General features: G+C 46.8%; 2 protein-coding genes across 2 annotated transcripts; one reads left to right on the top strand and one right to left on the bottom strand.

Moving 5' to 3' along the window:
• Window positions 1–21,463, top strand: Rusf1 (RUS family member 1). The gene is made up of 13 exons (XM_051193117.1): window positions 1–342; window positions 561–675; window positions 7,222–7,267; window positions 8,816–8,848; window positions 8,950–9,055; window positions 11,289–11,390; window positions 16,840–16,910; window positions 16,998–17,182; window positions 17,267–17,324; window positions 18,750–18,820; window positions 19,587–19,730; window positions 19,832–19,909; window positions 20,224–21,463. Exons 1-13 carry the CDS (start codon window positions 49–51, stop codon window positions 20,319–20,321), a joined length of 1,401 nt encoding a protein of 466 aa, XP_051049074.1. The 5' UTR covers window positions 1–48; the 3' UTR covers window positions 20,322–21,463.
• Slc5a2 (solute carrier family 5 member 2) lies at window positions 20,637–26,710 on the bottom strand. The gene is made up of 14 exons (XM_051193119.1): window positions 26,323–26,710; window positions 25,748–25,819; window positions 25,567–25,671; window positions 24,636–24,800; window positions 24,227–24,332; window positions 23,626–23,706; window positions 23,243–23,472; window positions 22,809–22,944; window positions 22,462–22,569; window positions 22,190–22,340; window positions 21,907–22,075; window positions 21,614–21,829; window positions 20,945–21,074; window positions 20,637–20,860 (listed from the first exon to the last, which is right to left on the bottom strand). The coding sequence occupies exons 1-14, from the start codon at window positions 26,452–26,454 to the stop codon at window positions 20,637–20,639; spliced, it is 2,025 nt and encodes a 674-aa protein (XP_051049076.1). The 5' UTR covers window positions 26,455–26,710.
• Between the last annotated feature and the right edge of the window lie 1,032 nt (window positions 26,711–27,742).

Below are 27,742 nucleotides of genomic sequence, written 5' to 3'. Positions count from 1 at the left end.
TCTTGGTTTTTGCCGCGTTGGATTTGGACGGGGCCGCTGAGCCTGGGCATGGCTGACTCTACGAGTTTGCGAGTGCAGCTGTGCACAGAACAGTTCGGCTCCCGAGCCCCGCGCGGCTGCCGCGCTGCCGCCGACGGGAGTCTGCAGTGGGACGGGGCTCGGCGCTGGGGCTGGCTCTCCGGGGCCCCGACAGCGAAACCCGGGCAGGACGCGGGTGGAGGCGGGGGGCCCTGGGCAGCGCTGCCCGCTCTTTCGGGCCTCAGAGCCGTGCTGCTGCCTCAGGGCTTCCCAGACAGCGTCAGCCCCGACTACCTGCCCTACCAACTGTGGGATTCCGTGCAGGTCCGGCCGGCAGACTGCCGTGGGGTGGGGGTGAGGAGCGGCTAATAGCTGAGGACCAAGGGAACCGGCCCCTGCGGTCTGCGTTTGCACGTGGAAAGCTGGGGTGCACCGCAGAGTCCTGACAGTTTTCCAGGTCACACCACCAAGGAGTGTTGGTGTAGTACAGTAGGCCCCCGTGCTCCTGCGACCGCTCCTCACTCCACTTCTTTCCCCGCCAGGCCTTTGCTTCCAGCCTCTCCGGCTCCCTAGCCACCCAGGCAGTATTGCAGGGCTTAGGGGTAGGCGACGCAAAAGCCTCGGTTTCAGCTGCCACGTCTACCTGGCTTCTGAAAGGTGAGCTGGACCCGGGAGTCTTATCTGTTGCTCTCTTTCTCTCTCACTCTCTGTCTCTGTGTGCGTCTTTCTCTCTGTCTCTCTCTTTCCCTCCCCACCCCCTTGTTTTTATTTTCCATTGCAAATCCTAGTCCTGCCTTTCAGCAGTGCTCTGACCTCCAACAGTGGTTCTGGTGTGCATTTATTGATGTCTGTTGTCTGATGGTACAGTACACTGAAGCCCATGCCTAGAACAGTATTCTCGTTGCTCATTGTTGGCATAAGGTCATCGGTGAATCATCCAAAAAGACACAACTTGTTACCCTTGCAAAGTTCAGAATCCCCAAGTCATCTGGGTCCCTCATCCTTAAGTTAACTTTAGTCCTGCTTTATGCAGAATTGCATAGAAGGTAAGGTTAAGATGTACTCTGACTCCTCTGGGGTAGAAGACAGTGCTGAGGTAATGATTATAGTAAGCTGAGAACGCACAGCTTTTTGAAAGAAAATCACCAAGAAAAAAAGATAATTTAGCACCATTTCAGCTAGAGCATAAAGCAGGAAAAAAAAAAAAAAAAAAGGATATCGTCACTAGTTTCATGTTCAGGAGGTCTTGTGGCTCAGTCTTCTGGCCTCTGCCCTGCTGTTCCCAGTGGTGTTTGTAGTGGGATTTCCCGAAGAGCTTTGCAGTTGGTTTGATTCCAGGAGTGTTAGCACCTGGACCTTGATCTGCCTTTTGTGACTGCTACCTTTTGTATGTGCTACCTTCTGTTTGAAGTATATCAATCTTATCTGAGAGTTTCCTAAAGGTTCAAAGCCTCTGAAACCCTTGGTTGAGGGAGGACTCAGAAAACTGAGCTGTCCTGTGGCTGGGAAGCGCTTTGGCATGTGTCCCTTTGGGGAGAGTCAGATAAGAGGTTTTGGTATGCAGAAACTGACTTGTTAAGGTGCAAACTGTATAACAATAAAAAGTTTTGCAAAGCTACATTCATTCAGTTCGGCTGCAAAGGCCAAAAAAATCATCCTAGAGCGACTCTGTTTCTTCCTCGGATCCGCATGAACTGAACACCTTGACACAACAGGTATTTAAATGAAACCTAGGGGCAAGCTCACCATCTCTTCATCAGCCTGGCCATGTCTTTGGGGAACCTTCCAGGACCCTTTGGACATCACGAGGCTTCTGGTTATGCCCCTACTATTAGAACTGAGCACACTGTGTAACTAGGGACCATTACTTGAAAGAGCATGTTAGAACAGAAGTGATCCATGGCATCTTGTCCTCATTGTCTTTTAATAATAGCAATAATAATAATAAAAGCTGCTGGCAGTGTTTTTATGACAGCTGATTAGACATCATAGTAGCTTTAGGACAGGTGTTGCTGTTTTCCTCACTTTATAGCTGAGGAAATAGAAGTGATGAGGTTACACATCTGATAAATTGCAGGGCCTGGACTTGAACATAGCTGGTATAGTCCTTTTCACAATATCACACTGTGCTTAAGTTCATATTTTCCATTGTTCTCCTGTTAGCCAAGTTTCAAAACCACAGTTGAAGTCTGGGTCAGTGTTTTAGCCCGAGTCAGTGCTGTAGTGTCATTTCTTAAGTATCCCTTTCTTATCACCAGCATGTTGCATATGTCTACCAAGTTTTTAAGAAAAGCTGAGACCCTTTTAAGATATGAAAGTATATGCACTTTAGAACCTGTTGCTGGTGTTAAAAGAAGCCATCGTAAGTAGAAAGGATTTTACAAGCTTGTTTCTCGCAAGGGTAAGATTTTATATGCACCACATAAAAAGTACCCTTGGAATTTTTGTTGTTGGCTTTTTTTTTGACACAGGGTCTTCTGTAGCCCAGGCTAGCCTAGAACTCCATGCATCACTGGAGATAACCCCTGTTTCTTCACTTGGAATGTATGATGTAATCATTTTCAGACACATACTGTCCTGATAGTTTTACTTAGTGGTTTTTATTTGTTTGCTGTCAACTTGAAACAAACTAAGATTATCTGATAAAAGAGAACCTCCGCTGAGAACATGCCTCTGTAAGGTTGGTCTGCACCATCCCTGGGCAGATTGCCCTTGAGTATATAAAAGCGGCTGGGCAAGCCTGTAGGCAGCACTCCTCCATGGCTTCTGCCTCAGTTCCTGCCTCGACTTCCCTCAGTGGAGTGTGTGTGACCCAGGGTACATAAATCAATAAACCCTTTCCTTCCCAAATTGCAATAGAACCCCAACTAATACACACACTCTACTGGGACCATATTAATTGTTATAACCAACAATAGTAATACCACTAGCAGCTAGTATTTTAACAGCCTACTATAGGCCAGGCATTTTGCCCTCTTACATATAATTTGTCTCTGGTCATTGTGGTTGTGGGTGTTGCAGCTAGGTAGGACTATTGATTACTTTCCTCCCTTGATATCTTACATACTTCTTTCAGACACTGGGAGAGTTAGTCCTGGTATTTATTGGCTTATATATGCTGAATCATCCCTGACTGTCTGGGATAAAGCCAACTTGATCATGGTCTTTTTGTTATATGCCTATATTGTGGTTACTGGCATTTTATGGAGGATTTTGCATCTATGTTGATTAGGGATGTTGACATGTAGTTGTCCTTTCTTGTGTCTTTACTGGTTTTGATATTGAAGTGACACTGACTTCTTAGAAGGAGTTTGGAAATGCTCCTTCTTTTTCTATTTTGGAATACTTTCCCCAGTCTTTCACCCTAAAGTTTTGCCCATTCTTGAAGATAGGAGATGCGTCTTATAGACAACAGGCAGGTGGATTTTGTTTCTTAATCTGTTCAGCTAACATATCTTTTGATTGGAGAGTTGGAACTATTAACACTTTTAAGTTATTTATGTGTTGATAGTTGCCATGTTTTTGTTTTTCTGTTTGTGTTCTTTGTCTATACTGTGTTTCAGTAATTATTGCTTCTTTTTTTTTTTTTTTTTTCTTTTTAAAGTCTCAGCTGTGCTGATTTCTCTTTTCAGTCCAAAGTATTACTTCCAGTATTCTCTGTATTTCTGGTCTAGTGTACACGAGTTCTTTTAGCCTCTTTCTTCATCCTTCAACAATGGCAGATTGTTTTGCTGGGTATGAGAGTCTAGGTTAGCAGTAGGTCAAGTGTCCCAGGCTTTTCTGGTTTTTAAAGTTTCCATTGAGAAGTTAGTTGTTAAACTGGTGGGTTTTCCTTCAGAAGTGACTTGTGATTTTTCTCTTAATGTTTTCAGTACCCACCCTTTGTTCTATGTAGTAAATATTTGATATAGTATGTTCTGGGAGTTTCTTCTCCGGGCTTATCTATTTGGTGTTACGTGTGCTCCTTGTATCTGTATGGGTATGTCTTTTCTTTTTAGGGATTTTTTTTTTTTTCTGTGATCTTGTTGAAGATCTAGTTTATGCCATTAACCTGGGGTTCTTGTATATTTGTTCCTGTAATACAACGATCTGGTCTTTTCATGGTGTCTCACAGTTCTTCCATGTTCCTTTGGTTATTTATTTATTTATTTATTTATGGCTTTTCAAGACATGGTTTCTCTGTATATCTTTGGAGCCCATCCTGGAACTTGCTCTATAGACCAGGCTGGTTTTGAACTCACAGAGATCCGCCTGCCTCTGCCTCTGCCTCTGCCTCCGCCTCCTAAGTGCTGGGATTAAAGGAGTGCGCCACCACCACCTGGCTTCTTTTGTGTGTTTTTAATTTTTTCTTTTCTTTCTTTCTTTTTCTTTTTTTTTTTTTTTTTTTTTTTTTTTTTTATTCTTTACTTGAGTGGTCTAATTTCTCCACTCTATCCTCAGATCTTGATATTCTACTTTCTGCTTAATCCATTTTGCTTACAAGGCTTCCCTCCTGAGTTTTCTAATTAGGTTATTGAGTTTTTCAATTCCATCTTTTTTTTTTTTTCACTTTTATTTGTTTACTTTTCATTAGTTTAAATCCTGGTACAGCATCACACGAATTCTGTGTCCAATGGCCTTTGCAGGAAGGTTGCTTCGGAATTTGGCACGGACCATGCCACTGTTTCCATGGGCCCGAGTTACTTTTCCCCAGATCACTCTGATTTTGTTTGGTTTGCTTCCGGGTGTCACCATGTTGTTTTTTGCTTTATACACATAAGCACATCTCTTGCCCAAGTAAAATTCAGTTTCATCTCGGGCATACACATCTTCAATTTTAAGAAGAGCTGTGTGCTTTCGCTGGTTCCGGAGACCTCGCTTACAGCCAGCAAACATGGCCTTGCACCACAGCCTTCCAGACATATTTGCCTTTTAGAAGTCCTGTTCCCAGTAGGGCCCAGCAATCTGCCCCCAAAGTTCAGCAGCAGCAACACCCCTTTTTCAATTCCATCTTAATTTCAGCTTGAATTCTCTTCAATATTTATATCTCTTCATGGATTAGTATTTCAGACCCTGAATTGTTTCCGGTAGTGCTTTCTTGGACATCATTCAAGCATGTATTGCCATCCTCTCTGGGTGATTGAGCTGCCCTTTGAGTCTTTCTTGAGCTCCTTGTATTCTTTACTAAAGTTTGTGGTTCTTTTATGTTTGGTGTTCTGGGTTCGTGTAGTTTTCACTGGAGAACGTTTCTGGAGGACTACTGGATTTGAGTGAGGACGTACTCTGTTGACCTTTTATATTGCTGTATTTTCATGATGGGGCCTGAACATGTAGATGTCTTTCTTTGGTTGTGTGTCTGATTTGAGATTATGGCCTGCCTTAGGGTGAACTGGTCCAGAAGCTGCATGACCGAAGCTAGGCTACGAGCACCCGATAAATGAGCTTCTGGAGTAGAGCTGGACCTTCAAGAATAGAGATGTGGAGGTTGGTGGGGTCAGAGCAACTGAAAGGTAGTACCACACGCTGCATATCCAGACATAGGCCTGCAAGTGTGGCAGCGGTACCGGAATGGTCTGGTATCAGATACCCATCAGGCAAAGACAGTTTGTGAGCTGCGTGTCCCATTCTTAATTGCCATTCTTGCAGGGATTTTACAGTAGATCCATATACAATTTGTGGACAGGTGATGACTAATTCATCAGTTAGACTGAGAAAGTTCTAGACCTTCAATTCTACTAATTATAAGGCAGAGAAGAAGAGATGAAAATTAAGTTTCCCATTATGGTAGATGATATTGACTTTCAGATAATAGGTAGGACATTATACCATTATTTTGCCATAATGCCACTCTCCAGACTGTGATGAGGGCCCTAGAGACTGCTTCTATTGATCCACAGACCTCCCCTTGTTTCTGTCAAGTGGCCCAAGCTAGATTTATGCCCTGTTGATGTAAGTATGCCACTAAAAGGAAGAAATGGAGTCTGTTCCCTCTGAATTAGTAATAGTAATCTTTCCGTATTCAAAAGTAAAAATGGATACGATAAAAAACTCAAACATAAACATTTTGTTTATAACACGATATGCTTGAAGGCAAGGAGTTCAAGTGAGTTTTAGAAAGTAGGGCACTTACAGAGCTGCTCTGTTGGGTATTCCGGGACCAGGCAAGGGGCAGAAATGGAGAAACAGAGATGACTGGATAGGAAGGGGCATGCATGTAATATCTTTTGAGTGATTGTGCAGTGAGGGAAGATCGACCCCATATTCTTTGTGTTAAGGGTTCAGTGGGTGTACTAGAAGGCCCATAAGCGTGGAGGCTCTGCCAGAGCTGAATTTGCTTGTTAGTAAAGAAAGGGGAGGCTCTGCCTACAGTTTTATATGGTGGGAAACTCCCAGGCGTACTTTCTTACAACCTTTTCTTTGCATTCTCTATTTAAGGGTCTATGCCCTCAAACTCAAACAAGATGGAGCCCTCCACCTCTTCAGTCTGTCCTTTCCAGCACCATCCTGGGAGTGCCTCCCAGTTGTCTGTTTCTAAAACATTCCTTCCCTGTAATCCTCCTGCTAGACCTAGTGGATGTTGTTTCCACATGGGGATGGGCTGAATTAGCAGATGTCTTCTGTGGGTCAGGCAGGATTACCTTTTGCCGAGCTACTCAGTTCTGCCACTCTGTTACACAAATAGCTATAGACCAGATTTTTGAATAGTTGTGTCAAGTAGATAAATATTCCTCAACATTGTAGTTGTAGAGCTCCCTGAAAAGCATATTGTGCTATATGTAGTCCATGGATTAGTCCCTCATACAAGATTATAATACTAAGTATTTGTCTGTGTTGTGCTCATGTCATTGTCACTGTCTGATGCCACTCAGTGGTCTGCTGGGGTGTTATGAAGCCCCTTACCCTTAAACATTTGCACCATTTTAGTGTTTTGCTGTTATTTAACTGCATTGCAGGCTGGGGATGCAGCTCACTTCACGGAGTATGAGGTTGCAAACAACATTTCCTGTCTACTCTGTACACAGGCACCTAGTTCTCCTGTACTGGAAAACTGCTGAGCTCAGCATACCTCTCAGTATTAACTCTGTCTAGAATCTGTCACACCAGATGTTTTCCCAAGGGCAGCTCGACTGGAAGAGAATCAGCCAGTTCAGTGCCAGTGCCTGTGTTGCCCTGCAGCCCCTGAGTTCCTTCCTCGTCCTTACGATGCCTTCTTCTCATCCCCAGATTCCACTGGCATGTTGGGCCGCATCATCTTTGCCTGGTGGAAAGGGTGAGTTTGTCTCTCTTCCGCTCAGTTGGCTCTGAGTACTTCTCAGTTTGCTTGTTGGAGAAAGTTCGATAGAAAAAAAAAAAAAAATCTATGCAAAGTGCTAAACATTTTGTTCCCTACTTGTATTTTGTATCATCTCCAATCCCCGTATGCTTTTTGGGTAGGATTGGACATTTTGGAGATGCCAGTCTGGGAATATAGCTCATATGTACAGCATTTTCCCTGCCATGGGCAAGGCCCTGGGTTCAATTCCCCCAAATTGAAAAGAAGACAACAAAGACACTTTTCAAGGTGTGAAATATACCTACAAGTTGGGAATTATTTTTCTCAGCCACTCACTCTGTAATTGCTGTGGTGGGACCGAGATCTTTCCTCTTGCCACAACATCAGGCTGGGTACCCATGTGTTCAGCAGCTTCCCTGGGCACATAGAGTATACTCTACCTAGAGCTCCCTCTCCCTCTGAGGGATTCCAGATGAAGATCGGGAGCTGGGGGTGCAAATCTGGGCTGGACTACACTGTAGCATCTCCTAACACTAAGATCTTAGAGAAATTGCATGCAGGTGTTTATGCATGAGCCAGAGAATGACTATAGAATGGAGACAGAAGAGATAGCCACCTATAGTGATATATAACAGAAACATCCTTGGCCTAGATATTGGAGCCCAGCCATTTCCCTTGGTCTTCCTTCCCACCCGTCCATTGTTTTGTGAGCCAAGAGAACCTGGGCTGGCTATCTGTACCCTGCAGTTATACTGAGTGTGTGTAAAGCAGTCCCTGGTATGCGGACTTTGGCCTGTTACCTTTAAAGAAGCAAGAAGAAAAGAAAAAAAAGGAGAATGATCCAGAAATAGCCTCTTCAAAGGTTGCCCATGGAGTGGGAAAACAACCAGTAAACAGGATTATTTTTCCTTGGAGCCAGTGAGAGGGAGATATACCAGCAGTTACGGATGTTCCTCCCAGCTAAGGGTCATATTTCAGGCAGCAGTGACAGTCAGAACAAAACACTGGCAGAGAAGCAGATACGAAATTACCTTTCAGAAGGGCTTCATCAGGAGAGGGAGCATCCTGCCTTGCAGTAGGAGACCAATCAGGAAGGCTAGAGCATCCAACCAAGGACAGCATGGTGAGGCCCCAACAGAAGAGAGCAGGCCTTCCCCAGAGAGAAGCTAGATGAGGAAAGATGGCAGCCATACATCTGACTTTCATTGATTTCCAGAGAGGTAGCAGCAAGTTCCACACCACCCGATAGTTTGACCAATCTGTTGCTAAGGGGAATGGAGCCAGCACTAAATTGGGCCTGAACTTACTCTGCAGCTCAGTTGAGAAGGGCTGCAAGGCTCTACCAGCTGCTATCATAGAGCTGTCACAGGGCATGGTGAAAAGCAGCTAGAGCATTTGTGATCTAACAGTGACAGGGTCACAGCTGTCTGGTTGGAAGCATATTTCCTCCCTGAGTCGTTTAGACCTCACCATGATGAAGGTCAACTCCCTTAGGGCCCACTGCATTTTTCTTTGTTCTAAATTACATCTTCTTACCCCCAACAGGAGCAAATTGGACTGTAATGCAAAGCAATGGAGGTGAGAAGGGATGGGAGGGGGGGCGGGGCAGGCAGGAGTCTGCCATTCTTATAAAAGGCCCTTGTTTATGACCTCTAGCCTCTGGTCCTTCCTTCCCCTAGGCTCTTTGCTGATGTCCTCAACGATATAGCCATGTTCCTGGAGATTATGGCTCCCATGTACCCGATCTTTTTCACCATGACTGTCAGTATCAGCAACCTAGCCAAGGTATCCACCTCTGGGGCACTTCTGTAACCGAAGTACGTCCTTAATGATGCTATGTGTGGCTCACCCGTGCCCTTTACTGAAGACATTTCTGAAAGGGGGGACAAAAGTTCATGTGTTTCTACTCGGACACACACAAGTAGTCCGACCTTCCTTTGAAAGGACAGCCCTTGTACCTCAACCAGCCAGTGCAAGGCCATGTTGAGCTGAGAGCTGAGGGCAGTCTGACACCAGTGTCTGGTGCTAGCTGCCTGACCATTTTTCATTCTTCAGTGAAACATCTTTTCCATGCCTACTGCATGAGTGACTCTCCCATCTTCAAAGGAAATGATGCACAATTACACAAATATTTATAGAATCGCAGTTCTGGGCATTCCAGATGGGAAATGGTCTGGGTCTGTAGGAAGGCCCTGCCTGAAGCTGAGTCCTGAAGAAGGGGAGGGGTGTATGGTGAAGGGAGGGTGTTGTAGGGCCAAGAAATCACATACACACGGCAATCCACAAATCACAGCAGGTTCAAATGGAGAGGCTGGCGGACCACTGAAGCAAACAAGCTTTCCCTCTGTGCAGGTGTTCACTTGCCCTCACAGCTCCTTGTGGTGAGGTTACAGACCCCTAGCAAGGTCAGGAGAAAAGCCCACTATGGTCCGGTATATAGAACACAGAAACGCCCCACGACTCAGTGCTGGGCCCATCTCAAAGGCCTGTCTGTTCACCACCACAGCCAAGCAGGCACTTTTGGTGTTTGGGGTTAAGCAGTCTTTTTGCACAAGGGCAAGCAATAAGTGCTGCACACACCTTACCCTTCACTCCTGCTTTTGTTACTAGTGTAGGAAACAGCAGAAAGAAACCCTGCTGTAGCTGTGGACCAAAGGTTGTGACTTTCAAGTCCTGCAGTGACTATCAAATACTGTACCAGAACAAGGCATGGTCTTTCCCTTAAGATCACTCTGGGACCAGCACTCCAACTATAGCTACCGCAGCCAGAAAGTAGCTGCCATCCACTCTGTTCTTGGGAGCTTTCCTCCTACTTCCACTCAACCCCGTCTCCCTGGCAGCCCCGCTGCTGAATTAGCAGGTCTTTCCTAGGTAGTATAATCCCTCTTTAGTCCTTAACAAAGTTTAATACTCTTGAAAGTAGAAGTCCTTGGGCCAGCAGGATGGTGGCACCAAGCCTGACAACCTGAGTTCAGTCCCTGGGACCAACATGGTGAGAGGAAAGTCAGGGGCTGCTACAAATTCTCCTCTAACTCCCGCATGCATCATCACACACATGCACACATATACAATAAACAAATACTTCTAACTAAAAAATAATAAAGGTAGAAATCAAATTAAGTTACTTATCTGACCTATTACTCCTTGGGGACTTTAAAGGCTTCCGAGACTCTACTTTGACCAGACCGTTCCCTGCCAGGCACTCCAGCCTCATTTCATACCACTTTTCTCTTGTTTTTAAACAAATTAGTCCCTCTACTTTCATAGCTATACATGTTTCATCAAGAAGCTGTGTCTGATTTTTAGCACAACCTATCATTCTGTCTGTCATCTACAAGAGGCTTGATGAGCAGAGTCATCAAACTAGTGACTTTAGTTAATGACTTTTGCTACTAGAGATCTCAGACTGAGAGGTGTGAGTGCCTTACTCCAGGGCCACTGGAATGAGCTTGGATTGGCCTGAAAGGCTGCATGGGGCTAAACTGAGGCAGGGAGAAGGAAGGACTTATATGTAGGTAGAATGGAGACCGGATAGGACATCATTTAGTCAGAGAAAGGTTGCAGCCAAACTAAGGAAAGGAGATGGGCAATACGGCTTGAAAAAAGATCTCTGCAGAGGCACACGCTTGTGTCTTTAGCATGCTGGAGTCTGGTGTGGAATTATTGCAAGTTCTAGGGAGGCTTAGGTTATATAGCAAGACCCCAACTCAGAGGGCAAAAAAAATCTTTGGGTAGGGAAGGAAGTTGGCATCCCTGCAGTCAGAGCCACAGGGTGACAGTGGCAGGCAAGGCTTTCGTCCTTCTCATGGAACAAGATAGGGAGCATGTGCCAAAAGACACAAGTCAGAGGTAAAAGCCAGAGACTGGCTTTGGTTTTTGCTAGAGGGGAGGGGTCACAGAGACCAGCCATACTCTGGATAGTTTGTGTTATTTATGTGCTCATCCACAGAAGGGTCTGCATTTGTTTCTACAGCCCATGGCTGCTCTGACCTGCACTCTTCTCCCCCCCCCCCCCCAGTGTATTGTGGGTGTGGCTGGCGGGGCCACTCGAGCTGCACTGACCATGCACCAGGCCCGAAGAAACAACATGGCTGATGTGTCAGCCAAGGACAGCAGCCAGGTGAGCATCAGGCACTGGGGAAACAGTGTGAGTTAGGGAAGGGGCCAGGCCAGGCCAGACCTCAGTTGGCAAGTATGGAAAGAGGTCCATGAGCACCCAGGGAAGCAGGCGAGTAGGGACCATAAGTGTGGTGTGGAGTCAGATCTGACATCAGTTTCAGACACAAGTTCAAGCTCATTTCAGCCCCAGCTCACTGCCTATTGGCCCTCTGTAGGCCACATGTCCACCCTGGGAGCTGGAAGTACTGAGCACAGTTGACAAGTTAAGGTGTACTCAGCATGTGAGGTTGTTAGGGTCATCAGCCAGAGGCCCCCACTTGGTAGTTTGGAAAATCCCTCTGGCCTAGCACCTTCCCCCTAACTGTGGGAGCCTGGAGCAGAGTGGGACTGGGAGGGACAGCCTAAGACTGGTAGGTATTAGGTTTTGCTAAGTGCTCCCTGGGTTTTCTCATTTAACTCATACCTACCTTCTAAAGTCAACACTGTTAGGTTCCTGATCACAGCTGAGGAATGTACGGCTTGGGCAGGTCCCTGAAATGTGGAGGGAGGTTGTTGTTACTTGTTTATTCCTATAGTTGATAAATTAGTTTAGAAACCTACTCTATCCAGTCCTAGTTCTAGCCTCATCTTACATTGTTTTGCTCAGTAATCCTTAACTAATATTTAAAAAGCATTAATCACATGTCAAGTGTATCCACTCCATGAACTCAGTCTAGTCTTTACCGTGTTATTTGTACCTATTGTGACCATTTCACAAGTAAGGAACTGAAGCACAGAAAGTCCCAAGTCCATCCAAGTCCCTCCTCTCAGGCAGTGGTTGGACTAAATCAAGTAAAATCCAGGTCCTTCTGCACAGCTTCTCCCTGCATCTTGTGTTAGTTTTCCCTGACTCCCAGTCCTGCCTCAGTCCCCAAGCTATGTTTCTGTAGAGCTTTATCACCGAGGCAGAAATGTGTCGTCAGGGCACTGTAGAACATGTGCTCAGTCCCATAACTGGCCCCTGCTTTCTACTTGTCTCCAGGGAAAGTGAGGTTCTTAGTCTCATTAATAGAATTTAGAGACAGATTCACTGTATATTAGGGGGTACAGTGAGGAAACTATTAGAATGCTCGCTTTATTATTAGGGTTTTTATTATTTTTACTGTTGGGTTTTTATTGTAGTTGGGAGAAAATATCCAGAGACACTTGAAAGAATCCATAACAGAGAGAAAAGAGGTAGACTGGACATGGCCAGGGCTATCTGCAAAAGAGGCAAGAGATCAGGAAAGAATAGTGGAGACAGCAAGAGAGGGAACAGTGAGAAGAGCAAGAGGGGGAAAGGCAAGGTATAAAGGAAGGGGCCAGGATGCTGGTGTGGGCTTTGAAATGCATAACAAGTACTTGTGAAGAGGAACGGAGGAGCCTGGAGGCCAGCATGGGCTTCATATGAAACCCACAGGTAATGTCAATGGAGAGCCATATATCCCTTCTGCCAGAGGCAAGGGAAATGACTCCTTTTGGGGACAGGAAACCTGTTTCACAAGTTCCTGAGGCATGGTGGTGTTTTTTTGTCAATACCAGAAATCTTTCCACAGTCCAACTTGTGCTCATTTCTGGCATATGGACTGCTTGAGACCTAACACTCAGAAGGAAGCTCAGGAATAATTAAAGAGAAATACATAGCAGAGGTTAGGTGTAAATTCCAGCATCCTCCTGGAGGAGGGATGGAGAAAAGGTTAACACCCTTTAAGTTAGGCATGGAACAGAAATAGCTTAGTAAAGGAAGAAGCACTCCCAAGAATTGATATGGCTAGCAAGCTAAGGAAGGACTCCAAAGAGCATCTAACCAGGCATATATGGTCTTTTATAGTGCCCTCTGTTTACTTTGCAGGCTGTGTTTCACATAGGCTCTGTTAGATGATATCAGGATAAGGAAGGGCAACAATTGTAAACACAAAAACCACAGCTGTCATCTTAAATAAGAGATGTTTATTCTAGAGCCATTTTGAGTGACAGTTGAGCAGGAACACAGAATTAGGTTGCCCCAAATTCCATGTTCTAACATGGAAGCAATTTCATGAAGTTTTTTATTGTTCCACAGGACAAAGAAAGACATAAATCAAGTTTAGAATACATTGATGGGTGCACCAGAGAGGCTTAGCAAAGACAAATTTTGTTTTAATGAACCTGACTTAAGAGTAAGTTTTTTGGTTAGAGGCCTGACACATTTAGTAGAAATTATAAGCAATTACTTTGATAAAACATAGTCTTTCTTCTTAAGTGTACTAATTGCTTGGGAAAAACTAAAGGCCCAGAGCTAAAGTATTGTCCCAAGTTGTGGATTTTTAGGAATAGCAGAGCCTAAAGAGTCTGATGAAGTGAGGCTTGGAGTGGACCACTCATCACACCCTAAAAGCCATTTTACTTTCCAAGCATACAATGCTTTAGACTGCTTACAGACCAGCACTGAAACAATCCACAAGCTAGCATTTTGGCTAAAACTGTTTGTTTCATTTCAAGCTTTAGTTACAGTGTGAACTAAAAAGAATTTTACCAAGCTTGGCAGTTTTAAGTAGTATGACCATTTACTTATAAAACAGTGTGGTTCTATGTAAACTATAAATATGCAAGCATACATGAACACAGTCATCTGTAAAGATAATGCGAGATTCTGTACCACTCCTCTGTCTTAAGTTAGACTGTTGATTAGATCACATTATAATAGCACTACCAATTCCTAATCCAAACTAAGTTTTTACAGACATGCTTTTAATATACAATCAGAGATCTTGGATCTTAAAAGCAGAGTGTAGCCTGACTCTAAGGCTTTGAACAGGCAGTGCAGGTACCTGAAGCTTGATCGTTATGTGACTTTCTTCAAAGTGGCAAGTGAAGAATCTAGAAAGGCCTGTCTGTAGAGAAGAGCAGAGGGGGACTGGCAGCAGCTCTTGCTTTATAATGATATAGTTCTAAGATAAAGTTTAGCTTTAGAAATGTGAGGTATTCATTAGTAATACTTAGGACTTAAAAATGTAGTTATCTCAGTTATATGCAGAGCAAGGTAACCTGGACTGTGAATGTTACTGTTTTATATAAACATATAGCCTTTTAAGATTTTAGGAAGTAATTTATAGACCCAAAGATACCATATTAGTAGGTTTTAAGAAAGCAAGTGAGAGTCTTAATTTATAAATACATATATACAAGTCCTTTAATATATGCTAAAACATGTTTATATGTGTATGTGTATGTGTGTGTGTATTATAATTATTTTAAGAACACACAAGAAAATGGATGAAAGAAAAAAAATCTAATTGGTCCCTGTTACTTGAATTCTAAAGACAGAGTGAGTTCCATTCCACATTGTCCCAACAGAGACTGTCATACTGCCAATCACTTGGAAACACATTGCCCAATTACAATCAGGTGTTCAAAAGTTCCCTTCTGTAGCTTTGGAGGGAGCAAGGTTAGTGTTTGGGGAATCAGTTAGGCTGCCCTTTGTCCGTGTGTCTAGATCCTTGTGTCCATAAAAAGGTGAGTCAAGGGTGGATTTTTTAGGTCACTACTGTTTAACATCAAAAGGGTAGTTAGTGTCCAGCAGTTGGGTGTGTGGGGGTCTGAGTCCTTTGTTATTATTGAAAGATCTTAGAATAACGTTATTACTTCAGTTAGTAAGTTTTGAAATAGTCTTTGGGCAGTTTGAAAAAAAGAGCCAGGAAATCAGGGGTGTGCGGAGCATGTCCCCTGGGAAGGTAACAAGGAGAAAGCTGCGGGGCCCGTTAGGAAGAGGGGCAGGGGATCGGGTTTGGGAGTCACTGTAAGACACACAGCAGATAATCACAGGAAGACATAGACTGCGACGCCAGCTGCTGTCTGGGGAGCCTCCAGAGGCTCTTCCTAGCTTTTATTGAGGGTACATGAGTGAAAGGGAGCATGGGCCATAATTATTCCTGAGGGCCAGGCATTTCCCCACCAGAGGTGCTAATATACACTGGAGTTTATGGAAACCTTCCTTACTTCTAGTGTGCCCTATAGGGTTTCAGAGCATTTTTACAAAATAAATCTAGCTATAGGAAGGCATTAAACTTTAAGATTTACCTTTTGGCCAGATTTTTCATTCACCTACATTGTATTGAGGCCAGAGATCACAGTAAAATACTAGTCTCTTTTTCTCTGAATTGTAGGCCTGTCGTGTCATAGCAGCGAGTATAGGGAGCGGCAGCACTGGCATTACCAGTGGTTGGGGCCTGGACTAGGGTTTCCAGGTTCTTGGCTTCTTAGCCCAAGAATTGGAAATAAGAGCTCATAGAGATGTACACAAGAAATATACCTTACTTGGAGCTGAGCTGTTGTAGAGATTAAAATGGGATACACTGTCAAGATTGACAGCTGGCCAATCAGTGAAAATACTAAAGGACACTGGCTGCAGTCTGGTGTCTTTTTTTATGGGGACTAAGGAAAGGAGGAGCTGGTTACTAAGAGGCATAGTTTGGGAGGAAAAGTCACAACTTTTAAGTTAGACATGGGATAGAAACAGATTGTTTAAAGGAGGTAAAAGTCCACCAAGAATGGGAATGGTCAGTGAGCTGAGGAAAGAACCCATGGAGCACCCAGGCAAGCTGTGTGTTCTTTCATGAGCACAGTGCCCCGCCCCTTTCATGCTTCTCTGACTATTTGGAGAACGCTGTTGTCAGATAATGCCAAGATAAAGAAAGGTGCAAGTCTTCCTGGGAGCCTGGCTCCTTTCTCGTTTGTCTGGAGGCAGCGTCTCTCAGCTCCTGCACCCACGTGCTCACATTGTGTTGTTGCACCTTACATGGCTGCTGGAACTTTCTCTACCTCCAAAAGCAGAGGCCTTTCTCTTCCTGAGCTCCTAAGCGCCTCAATCTCTGGTTTACCACTTCATATGCAGCCTTCATTCCCTCCACCTTCCTCCTTGCAAAGAAAGCTAGGAGCAAAATGAGCTCTTGAGCCTTGGGGGCCCCTGTGTGCCAAGACCAGCTTTCCCCAGAACCCTAGTAATTAAGAACCCCAGTTCACACTCTTAATACACTGGGGCCGGCAGCAGGGCCTTCATCCAGCTATTAGGGCTCTGGTTACCTTGGTCCACGAGCCAGGGCCAAGGTCTGTTCCTGCCTACCTTGGCTTCCTTGTTGCCAGTATTTCCCAACACACTCTAGAAAACTAGCCGAGCACAGCCAAGAGTGCCCAGTGTAGGAATTCAGCTGGCTCAACAAAGATATGTTCCAAGGGTGTTCCGAGGGAATTGTGTTGATTGAGCAGAGAAATTCCCAGCATCTTTTAAATAGCAGCCCATTCACCAAAGCATCAAAAATGTAGTTGGCACTCTCATCAAGGTAGGGAGCCCTGGCTGGTTTCGGGCAGTAAGGACTATAATGAAAGGCACCCGAGGCTATCCCTCCTGCCTGGAAGGAAGCCTTCTGATGTTCAACTCCTCTGCCATTTTCCAGGAGACAGTGGTGAACCTAGCAGGGCTCCTGGTCAGCCTTTTGATGCTTCCTCTGGTATCAGGTTGCACAAGGTAAGGCAGGGGTGAGGCTAGGGCCAAGATGCGCAGTGCTGGCAGCCTCTCCCTATGCTTACTGGCTGTGTCATTCTCCTGCCCCAGCCTCAGCCTTGGATGTTTCATTCTCCTGACCGCACTCCACATCTATGCCAACTACCGGGCAGTCCGAGCGCTTGTCCTGGAGACCTTGAATGAAAGCCGGCTGCAACTGGTCCTAAAGCACTTCCTTCAGAGGGGAGAAGTACTTGAGCCTGCTTCAGCCAATCAGATGGAGCCATTGTGGACAGGTGGCCCAACCCTTTGGTTTCATGTCCCCCTGTTTTCCCAGCCTTCCCCCTCTGCCTGAGCATTCTGACTACAGCTTCCTACAGGTTTCTGGCCATCCCTGTCTCTGTCCCTGGGTGTTCCCTTACACCACTTGGTCTCCAGGTGAGTGGCCCGGTGTCTCCTGCCTCACTGCTGCTTCATACACTTCCCATGTGGGCCCCTGTTTCAGTTACACACTCAGTTTTGGTCAAGTTTTACAGTATATCCTGTTCCAGGTTTCTTACTGTCATTGTACAGGCCTATAGAGAGCTTGAGGGAAGCAGTGAATAGAACCAAGTAGATATATTTTAGCAGCAAACTGCCCTCTAAATACGTCTGTGCACACCCATAGACAACAGCAACCCTCAGCCTCTCCTAATGAATGGTGGTGAATGCAGAGACCCATGGCCACCCAAGGTACACAAGAATAAAAGGAGGCTATAGACCCATCCTCACAGGTCACTTATACCATCCCCTCTAAGGCTCATGGAACATTATGGGATAGGAGGCAGGAAGTGTAAGAGCTGGAAGACAGAAGAAAGAGCTCTGAAATTCCATGTTCTACAGTATGAGCTGGTTTACTTTTTTGCTATCATAAACACCATGACCAAAAGCAACTTGGGGAGGAAAGGGTTTCTTCGGCTTAGACTTCCAGGAGACAGTCAGTCATCAAGGGAGGTCAGGGCAGAACTAAAACAGAAGCCATGCTGTTTACTAGCTCACATGCTGGCTCATGCTCAGCTAGCTTTTTTATGCAACCCTGGCCTGCCTGCATAAGAATGGTGTCACCCACAGTGGGCTGGTCCTTCCCAAATCAATCATCAATCAAGACAGAATCTCATGGATATATCCAAAGACCAGCCTGGTCAAGGCAGCTCTTCAGTTAAGGTTCCTTCTTCTCTAGTGACTCCAGGTTGTGTCAGGTTGCCAAAAAACTAAGCCCCACATGATACAACCAATGTAGTCACTAACTCGGGTAAAGTGACCTGCACTAAGTCCACATAAGGCTGGCCCTAGCAGTCAGCCAAGGAAGAGGACTATTAGTGATTAATGGCTCCTGTGAGAAGGGAAAATCATTGTCTTTAGCCGTGTATCCACTGTTGAGCCCACACCGGGCTTCAACTATAGCTCCAAGCCCCTAGTCATAAAGAAGGCCCTGGTTTAATCTCAGTGAGCCACAAAACAAAATAAATAGACAGCAAATATAAGCGAGAGATTTTGGGGGAGAAGGAAGATGGAGAGGGGTGGGAGGTAGGTGGGGAGGATTTAAAAGTGATCAGTATGTATGATGTGCATATGCAAAACTAAATAATAATTTCAGCAAAAGAGATGCTTATAGATGAAGGGAGGGAGGGTGGTGCATAGGGAGCATGGGGGACCGTGCACAGGAAGGAAGGAAGTGTGGGAGTGGGGTATAAGTAGTAGCTAGGAAAAAATAGGCAGTGAGCAGAAGGTCGCTGGCAAATGGGTGGTTACAGCCAACAGTTTGACCAAATGGGTCCTCCTGCCCTGCTTTCCCCTGCCCCAGTGCGCTCTTCTCTCCATCAGGGTCTCTGAGCTGAAGCAGCTGGTGGAAGGGCATCAAGAACCATACCTCCTTCACTGGAACCAATCACAAAGTGAGTGTGCTGTGCTCTCCCAGCTCACTTCCTGATTCCAGGCCTTCGGTCTCTGGACAGTTTGGAGTCTGCCTAGTGCCCTAGAGAATGCTCTAGACTAAAATTTTGATGTATTCAAATTAACAGCTTCATGCCTAATGAATTCACTGTTTCTCTAACAGCAGTCCTCAACCTGTAGGTTACAACCCCTTTGGGGATTGAACAATCCTTTCGCAATGGGTCTTATATCAGATAGCCTGCACATCAGATACTTATATTATAATTCATAGGTAGCAAAATTGCAGTAAGAAAATAATTTCATGGTTGGAGGGTCACTACAACATGAGGAACTGTATTAAAAGTTTGCAGCATTGAGAGCTTGAGAACCAGTGATCTATAAACATGAAGCTACAGAAGCTGCCTTATTATCTGTGACATTTTTCTAAGGATTGAATGGGGTAATTATGTAAAAAGTACTTTGTATATTGTAACATATTCAAATAAGACTAAGCCCATTGGCTTTTCTCTTGTCTCTTACCCTGAGTCCTTTGTTAGGGAAACAAGTTCTTGGGCTTGCTGATAACCTCTCCAAGCTACTGTGAAATTGTCTTTGGAAACTAAGCGTGTCAGTTTGGCTAAAAAAACAACTGAAGTTAAAGTTGGAAAGGGAAGAATGGGGACTTCCATGCCTGGAAGTGGCCTCAGGCAGATGAGTGACTCAGAAAGATGGGTAGAAAGCATTTGAGAAATAGTTCTTTTCTGATCTGTGTCTGTCCTGTCTCTCCAGACCAGGTCCAAGTGGCTTTGAGCCAAGTGGCAGGCCCTGAGGCTGTCTTAAGGGCTGCCACTCATGGCTTGGTTCTTGGAGCCCTGCAGGAAGATGGGCCACTTCCAAAAGAGCTAGCAGAGCTGAGGGAGCAGGCTCGGGCTGGTAAGAGCTTCATGGTCTAGGGCTGGCGACAGCAACTGTGAGAAGGGATGGGCTATCTGTTTTGAAGAGGATATGAGAATTTCTGATTTTACACCAACCAGGCCCTAAGAAAGAAAGCTGGATTCTCGTCAGGGAGACACATCAAGTGTTGGACACACTGTTCCCAAAGTTCTTGAAAGGTAACACCTGTCACAGTCTGATCCCCTCCCTACAGGGTTGCTGCACAGTGTGCTCTCGGAAGCTCTATTGATACTCTTAGTCTGTAAGCCAAGTTGGTCCTAGAGCACTTACTCCATCCTGCCATTTTATGTGCTATGCCTGATCTCTGACTACACAAGTGAAATCTCAGCCTCGTTTTCTGCCATAGATAATCCCAACAAAAGAGCCCAAGCAGTTCAAAAGGCTGCACCAGCCTGTGTTACTGCTCATGTAACCTGTCCCCAGGTTCAGCCCAGAGCTTCCTCCCTGGCCTCACCCTATGACCTCTTTGTAGGACTGCAGGCTGCTGGCTGGAAGACTGAGAAGCACCATCTAGAAGTGGATGAGTGGAGGGCCACATGGCCCCTTTCTCCAGAAAAGAAGGTCTCATGAGAAGCCCAGCTAGAGGCCCAGAGCCCAGGACAAGAGCCTGGAGCAAGGACGCTTCAGCGACAACAGGATGTTAGAAGGGCAATTTTATTTTTGCATAGGCAAACTGCTGTGACCAATTGTCCACCACCTTGTGGAAAGTGATAACCAATCAAATGGACTGGACCCCAGGCAGAGAGGAAGGGAACCAGTTCCTTCCTACCATTACATTCTTGCCCCTTTTCCTTTTCTGGGACCCACTACAAGGTTCCTACTCTCATTTTCTTTGAGGCTCAGGCATGCCCTGGTTGCAGCTCATGGTACTGAACACATTTGACTCTATGCATAAAAGCCCCAGAGGAACACTGCCACAGTCATCATGAGCAGGGCATTGAGGTTGACTGCGCGGGCCCAGCCAGGGTCCTCACTGATGTCCTCCAGTTGCCGAGTTGTTGCAGCCACCTCCTCACTGGTGGGTGGAGGACTCCCTGACCCACTCCTGCTCATTCCACAGAACCAGAGCAGGCACCGGCGGAGCAGGCTCGGTGCTGGGGACTGGACATCTGGAGGAAATGGCAAGTATACAATTAGTTTGAAGGGAGTGAGCTCCTCTAGCTTCCTAGCACATCGGCTGGGGCGTGCCTTACCTTCCATCACCACCGCATGTTCCTGGAACCTGTTCTGCACAGGGGACGGGGTTGGGCTTTCTAACTCATCAGTGTCTAGGTCCTCCCGTTCCTCCTTGCTGTGCCGGAGACTGAAAACCAGGCGGTGGAGCTGGGAAGTTAGGGAGAATGGACCAGGTGGGAGCTTTGCTCTCCACCCCAGAGCCACACTGGCATACCAACTCTGTCACTGCCTCCCTAGCTCCTGGCCTGGCCTGCACACTTGCCTAGGCTCAGCTCACTCAAGACTACTCTTTCCAGGATAGCCTTTGCCTTCACACTGAACCCCAAACGCTCACCTGAGTATTAAAGTCATTGGCCCTGCCCAGTCACATCCTATGTTTCACCTCAAATTTTATGTCTACACCCAGAATTGTAGTTCTTCAGACTCGTCTCAAAGTTCTGATCACAGTGTGTTCCTATTGTCATTTGCTCTGCTTCCCCAAAATGTCACAGATAAATGTGCTTGCCCTGGGAATAAAACTTCATACTGAACTCCCAGCCTTCTCCTACCAGCACTCGGTATGAAGTTTTTTGAGTCTTTCTCTGTGGGCATCCCTTGAAGCAAACCGGCTAAAGAGCTGAAAATGGTTCTTCCATCCTGTACAGTTCATGTTTGTTCCCCAAGATCCCCTCGAGGCCAGCACTTACATGCTTCTGTGGGATGGGTGCACTGCACAGGGAGACTACAAGTGTGAGGAGGCCAGAGCAGATGAAGAGTACGATGGCAAAATAGAGGTAGTGTACCCGGCAAAGCAGCGCTGGGCATGCTGAGGGTCGCACACAACTACCCGAGCCAAAGAAGAACTCAGGTATGAGCCTCGCTAGCCCCATCAGCAGGCCCCCAACTAGTCCCCAGAATGCACCCTGCAGGAGAAACAAGCATTAGCCCACTCAAGATGCCCAAGCCTCACCCAGAGTTCACATGGCCACGCCCTGCTCACCTTCTCATTAACACGGGGTACGAAGAGTGCGAGCACAAAGACTGCCGAGACTGGAGGTGCCAGGTAGCTGGAGATAGACTGGATGTAGTCAAAGAGCTGCCCGCCCTGTGCCGCCTGCACTACAGGCAGCCAAGCCACTGACACCGCCACAATGAACACCACCCAAAGCCTGCAATAGAAGACGATCAGATTTCACCAAGGACCCACCGTCATTACCCTTCTGGTGTTCCATGTCCACACCCCAGGTTCGTTTATGGAGCAGGAGATGGGATCCAAGCCATACCTTCCAACAATCAGCAGCTCCCTGTCGCCCGCACTGGGCCGCAGGCGTGTATAGATGTCCATAGTGAAAAGTGTGCTACTGCTATTAAAGATGGATGCTAAAGAAGACATGAGGGCGGCCAGCATGACTGCTAGCATGAGTCCACGCAAACCTGTGGCCAACAAGAGCTGTCAGGCCAGGGCCATTAGTGTGTTCAAGGATTGGCAAGAGGTGACCCTCCCATAGGCAGTCCCTGCAGGCTTGGCCAGAGGCAGCCCACTTCCAGCTCTCACCGTTGGGCATGAGCCTCACAACAAGCTGTGGGTAGGCGATATTAGAGCAGCCCACCTCAGTGCCACACACCCGCTTACACACCTCAGGTACCACACATGCAACTTCATCTGTAAGAAAGAAGCCATAGGTAGCTAGGAAGGATTATAAATCTGGAAATAAAGATCACTGAAGCTTAGAGTGGGCTGGGGATCCTAGAGATGGTGCTCCTGGTGGGAAGCAGGACTGGCATACCAGATTCTCAAGTCTAAGGATGCTATAAGAGGCAGGCACTTGGATCCTCGCACAAGAAGGTAAGGGGGCTGGATGGGACACAGCACTACTGAACCTAGTATGATGCAGACATTACCTGGGTAAAGAATGCGGCTGATCATGCCTGGCATGACCATAAGGAACATGGGCATCAGCTTCAGGTAGCCACACAGGATGCAGCCAGCTTTGATGTGAGTCAGATTCTTCCCAGCCAGGCAGCGCTGCACTATTACCTGTGATGGGGGTGTTCAAGTATATGGATCATCCCTGTACTTACCCCACAGGCCTTGCCTCCACTCTACATGGCCCCTCAACACTAGCCTTCACCCCTACTCTAATTCATACTCAGCCTCTAGCTCTACAGAGCCCCTACTACATCTCCATCCTCAGATCCTGCCAGTGGATTCTGACTTCTAGGTTGACCCTTGCACGTTTCCATCAGCTCAGGCCCTGCCTTCAGCCTAACTCCAAAGGGTGGTGTCAGGCACACTTATCAACCAGTACACACACCACCCCAAACCTTGACCTCACCTGGTCGCTGCACCAATACCAGCCTGAGACAATGGTAAGCCCCAGGAGCAGTGCAGGCCATGGCAGGTCTCCTGTCACTGGGTCACGCAGTAGGTGATAGGAGTCGGGCCTCGGTTGGTAGCAGGTGCTGGAGATGTTGCCAATAGCTGGATCCTTGGACACTGTCAGCGAAGTCACTGCTCCCAGGTATTTGTCGAAGAGACCCGAGTACCCGCCCACTTCATGGAAAGCTGTGCAGGCAAGGTTGTCAGGTGATCTCACCCAAGTGTTAAGGCCCTACTTAGGACCCATGTGGCAGAGACAAGCAAGGTTCCAGACCCTGGGGCTGAAAGCTCTTTGACAGCAAAGATCCATGTCCTCCCCACATTGGGTAAACCCCGTACCGTAACCACTGAGGACGAAGGCCCCGGCAAGAATGACAAAGGTCTGCACAGTGTCTGTATACATCAGTGCTGCCAGGCCTCCTGCAACGACCTGGAGTCAGTGGAGGACAGCACAGCTGCTGGACCCTGGTACCCATATTTTCTGAGAAGTGCCCATTCTAGAGAACAAATTTTACTTAAAAATGATGCTAGCCTTGTGCACTGGGGCACCAGGAAGCAGAGTTGAGTTTTAGAGTCCACTGATGCTTTCTTGGCCAGGAACCCATGTGGTACAAGATGCCCATAATACGCTCCTTAGTCTGTTTTCTCAACTGAGTAATGGGATGTGTGGGGGGAGGTGATTCCTCTAAGGCCCAGCCCTTTGTTACATCCTATCCTGCAGTAGGCTTCCAAGCCCATTTTAGCACCATTCTACCCAATTCTGTGTGTGATCCGGGGTCCTGGGAACTGCACTGGATTTAGCCAAAGATCTTGGAGACTGACCAAGTCAACTTTTCAGACATCCATGAAGGGTAGAAGATTCTAAATCATTTCCAAGCCAGCTCTCTATCACCACCTCCAGTTCCCCGCCCACCACCGCCACTCCAGCGCAGCCAGCCACCTGTCACAGTATAAATCATGGTGATGCCCAAGAGTGCAATGACAGAAGCATAAATGTTCCAGCCCAGGGCCTGCTGTATGAAAACCGCCCCGGAAAACATGTCCACCTTTCAGGAGAGAACAAACGCATGGATAAGAGGCAAAGGCAGTGACCCAGGCCCACCTCCTGCCCCCCAAACCACCCATCCTATGTGACCATATCTCAAAAATCCACTGCACCTTCCAATGACCTAGTCTTCCTGGGTCCTAACCACTGTGCCCACAGCTTTCCAGACCTGCTCTTCTCACCCCCAGCCCTGTGCCCCCGTGATTCCTGCATTTCTCCTTGGTCCCGCCTCTTCCAGAGCTCTCTGAAGACCTCATTGGGCGTTTCTACCTTTCTAGCTGTAGTGCCCACCGCACATGCGCACCGAGATCTTGGTGAAGATGTACAAAAAAAGTGAGAGCACCGACAGGTAGAGGCGTATACGGTGCCCACCAAAGCGCTTGCGTAGGTACTGAGGCATTGTAATCACACCAGCGGTCAGATACACAGGCACGAAGAGCCAGCCGAGGAGCAGCACCACAAAGAGCGCCTGTGGGAGCACATGACAGCCCAGGGTGACTCTGTCTCAGCATCTTAAGCAGGCTTGTACTAATCCTCACACCCAGGACCCAGAAGACAACAGCAGAAAAGCCTGGGCCCTGAACGGGAAGGGACAGAATCTTGACATATTCCTGGCACCTTAGCTAGAGCCCATTTTGCACTTACAGGCCATCTCCTACCAGGTCTACTCCAAGGAGGTCTTTCCAGCCCGTCCCTACCTCTCTAGCAAATGAAGCTGTGGGCACTGACTCTTTCGACTGACCTCAGCATCTACCGGGCTCCTCCCTTCCTCCACCCACCCAAGAATTTTATCCTCAAAGGCTCAGTTCAGAGGTCTCCTCCAGGGAGCCTCAACCTCTCATCTCTCCAATCCTCCGAGGTGAACTGAGTCCCAGGGCTTGGTCTCCTTATTTTTGAAAGATTTCAATTCAGCTAGAGATGTCCAGAGACCACAGCGTCAAAGACCATGGGGACTGATACTTCTGCATCTATGAGCTGCCTGCTCTACTTCAGAGTAGAGCACATAGGTCAAGGCCCACCCAGGACTGATGCTAGCACATACAAGAAGTCAGCAGCAGGACCTACCTGTACCCTACTGCCTGTAAGCTAGCATGGGATCCTTGCTCCCAGCCCAACCTCACCCCACAACTGGGCTGTTCCAACTTATTCATATCCCCACATCAGGAGCCTCCCCATAGTGTGATCTTTCCGGGAGTTTCCACTGGGGTGGGTTATTATAGAAGAAAAGACCTCACATTCCATTCAAATCCAGCCACAGCCAAGCCGCTTGCCGCACCAGTCCCTGCCAGGCCCACAAAATGACCACTGCCAATGTTGCTGGCGAACAGAGAGGCTCCAACCTGGGTGGCCAGAAATGAGGTTGAGCTAGGCTGCTCCTCTAGGGTCCCTCCCATCCCATGGCCCAGCCCCTCTCACCGGCCACCACACCATGTTTCGTCCTGCCAGGAAATAGCCACCAACTGTGCCTCTGTTGGTTCTGAACATAGACTGGGAAACAGAAGTGGGGGGAAACTGGGATTGGGGCACATCTTTGAACTTCATTAGCTTCCTCAACACATTCCTCAGCCTTGTTTCAGGCTGAAGATTAACCAACACTAGACTCCCCCGATTGTTCCCTTATCCCTAACCTCCTCCCAGACTCTCAGAACACCCCGGTCCTAATCCTAGTGTAACTACTGGAGCCTAAATATGGCTGGATTCAGCCTGACTTACCTGGTGGCTTAAGATATGGGCTGTAGCCACAATGCAGACAAGGGAACAGAGACCTCATTTAGAATGCTTAGCTTAATGAAAACCCAGATACCCCCACCCTCTTTTGCACAGTCCAGAATGCATGAAGACAAAGAGTTAAAGATTTGCTTGCCTAGTGGACCTACGTTTCTCCCTCAGATATCCAAGTACCCTTCTCCCTCCTCTCTCTGAGGTCTCCCTAAATCTTCACCCTCAAGCCCCAGAACTGATTCCCTATCAAAACCCCCACAACTTCTCACCCATAAGCCAACGCCAATGACCAGCAGGAAATACGCAGCAATGACCAGAATGTCAGCAGGGTTGTCAATCAGGACCCTCTGCTCCCCAAGTTCAGAGCCTTCCTTTATGCGTTCCTCCATTCTCTCCAGCATCTGCCCCTCAAAGGGCTAGTTCCTGGATTCTCCCAGTGGAAGGATTAATGGTTACCTCAGGAGCACTGAGCCGACAAGTCCCCCAGGTCTCAACCTCCCTCTCCCGTTTTATTTAGCTGAATCAGGTTTCTACTAAGGCCGAAGGCTGGTCCTGGGGTGCTGGGCCCTTCTGAGTTCAGGAGCATGCCTTCCTGGGTTTAGGCTCCATCACATACCCAGTGTTCCAAGCAAAGTCACTTCCTGCATTCTCTGAAAATACACCCCTTAGCTTCAATATAGGGAGCCTGGCTTATGGAGCCTCTAGGTTCTAATGCAAAGCTGCCATCATTGGTCCTATGCCTGGAAGTCCTCCATAGCTCCCCATCACATTTGGCAGGAAGTACATGCTCCCCAGGCTGACTACCCAGGACTGCCAGACCCTGACCTCTTCCATATAAAACCTGGAATGAAATTACATTGCCTTCACCACTCCCCTGCCCTTCTCAACCCTAATACTTCCGAGTTTCTTTTTGTTCTATCCCAGGAATTTTTTTAAAATTTTATTTTAAAAAAATTGTCATACATTATATATTCATTCCCTTCCTCAACTCTTCATAAATTTCCTTCCCTCCCCAATCAACTTCATATTTTTTTCTCTCTCAAAGAAAGAAAGGAAGGGAAAGAGAGAGGGGGTGAAGGAAGAAGGAAGGAAGGAAGAGCAGAAAAAGAAAAGAAAACATGGAGGCTGTTTCGTGTTGACCAGCTAGTCCTGAGCACATGGCCTGCCCTGGAGTGCAGTTAATATTCCCAGTGTCTCTCCATTGAGAAAGCTGATTTCCCTCTTCCAGTAGCTATCAATAGCAAATAGTTTCTTGATTGGGATTTTGTGCCCATTCCCCCTTCTCCATGCTGGGATTTTGTCTCATTTGAACTTGTGCAGGTCTTGTACATGCTGGCACAGTCTGTGAATTCACATACACGTCAGCCCTGCTGTGTCTGGAAAATTCTGCTTCCTTGGGGTCAACCTCCACCTCAATGACATAAGTGAGTACCATCTTCAGGAACAGAGCCTTGCCATCAGGTTATGGAGAGTAGCCAGTAGCCTTGGCAATAGCCTGTAATGCTTGGGATTCCATAGACCTCTTAGGCCAACAACTTCATCAGATGATAACCTGTTCTTGGTACTGGGATTTTGTTTAGTAACATACGATGTTCAGTTAGGACATTGTCTCCCTCATTAGACGGCAGCTCCATTTAAATTCTACTCATGTATTGTATGTTTTAGGGAGCTTCTAAAGTAGTAGGTTTT

The sequence above is a fragment of the Phodopus roborovskii genome, unplaced genomic scaffold (assembly GCF_943737965.1).
Source record: "Phodopus roborovskii unplaced genomic scaffold, PHOROB, whole genome shotgun sequence".
Classification (NCBI taxonomy): Eukaryota; Metazoa; Chordata; class Mammalia; order Rodentia; family Cricetidae; genus Phodopus; species Phodopus roborovskii.
The sequence above is the reverse complement of the archived record's forward strand: the minus strand, read 5'-3'. Positions and strand labels throughout refer to the sequence as shown.

Bases quoted from the DNA above. Each gene is read 5' to 3' on its own strand.
- Rusf1 (XM_051193117.1), top strand. From the start codon at position 49: ATGGCTGACTCTACGAGTTTGCGAGTGCAGCTGTGCACAGAACAGTTC. The intron at 343-560 runs GTCCGGCCGGCA...TTTCCCCGCCAG, and splicing joins AACTGTGGGATTCCGTGCAG to GCCTTTGCTTCCAGCCTCTC. The intron at 9,056-11,288 runs GTATCCACCTCT...CCCCCCCCCCAG, and splicing joins GTATCAGCAACCTAGCCAAG to TGTATTGTGGGTGTGGCTGG.
- Slc5a2 (XM_051193119.1), bottom strand. From the start codon at position 26,454: ATGCTGGAGAGAATGGAGGAACGCATAAAGGAAGGCTCTGAACTTGGG. The intron at 23,473-23,625 runs GTACGGGGTTTA...TTGCCTGCACAG, and splicing joins CTTCGTCCTCAGTGGTTACG to CTTTCCATGAAGTGGGCGGG. The intron at 22,076-22,189 runs GTATGGCTTGGA...CTTCTATTGCAG, and splicing joins GAGCTGCTGATTGTTGGAAG to GCTTTGGGTGGTGTTCATTG.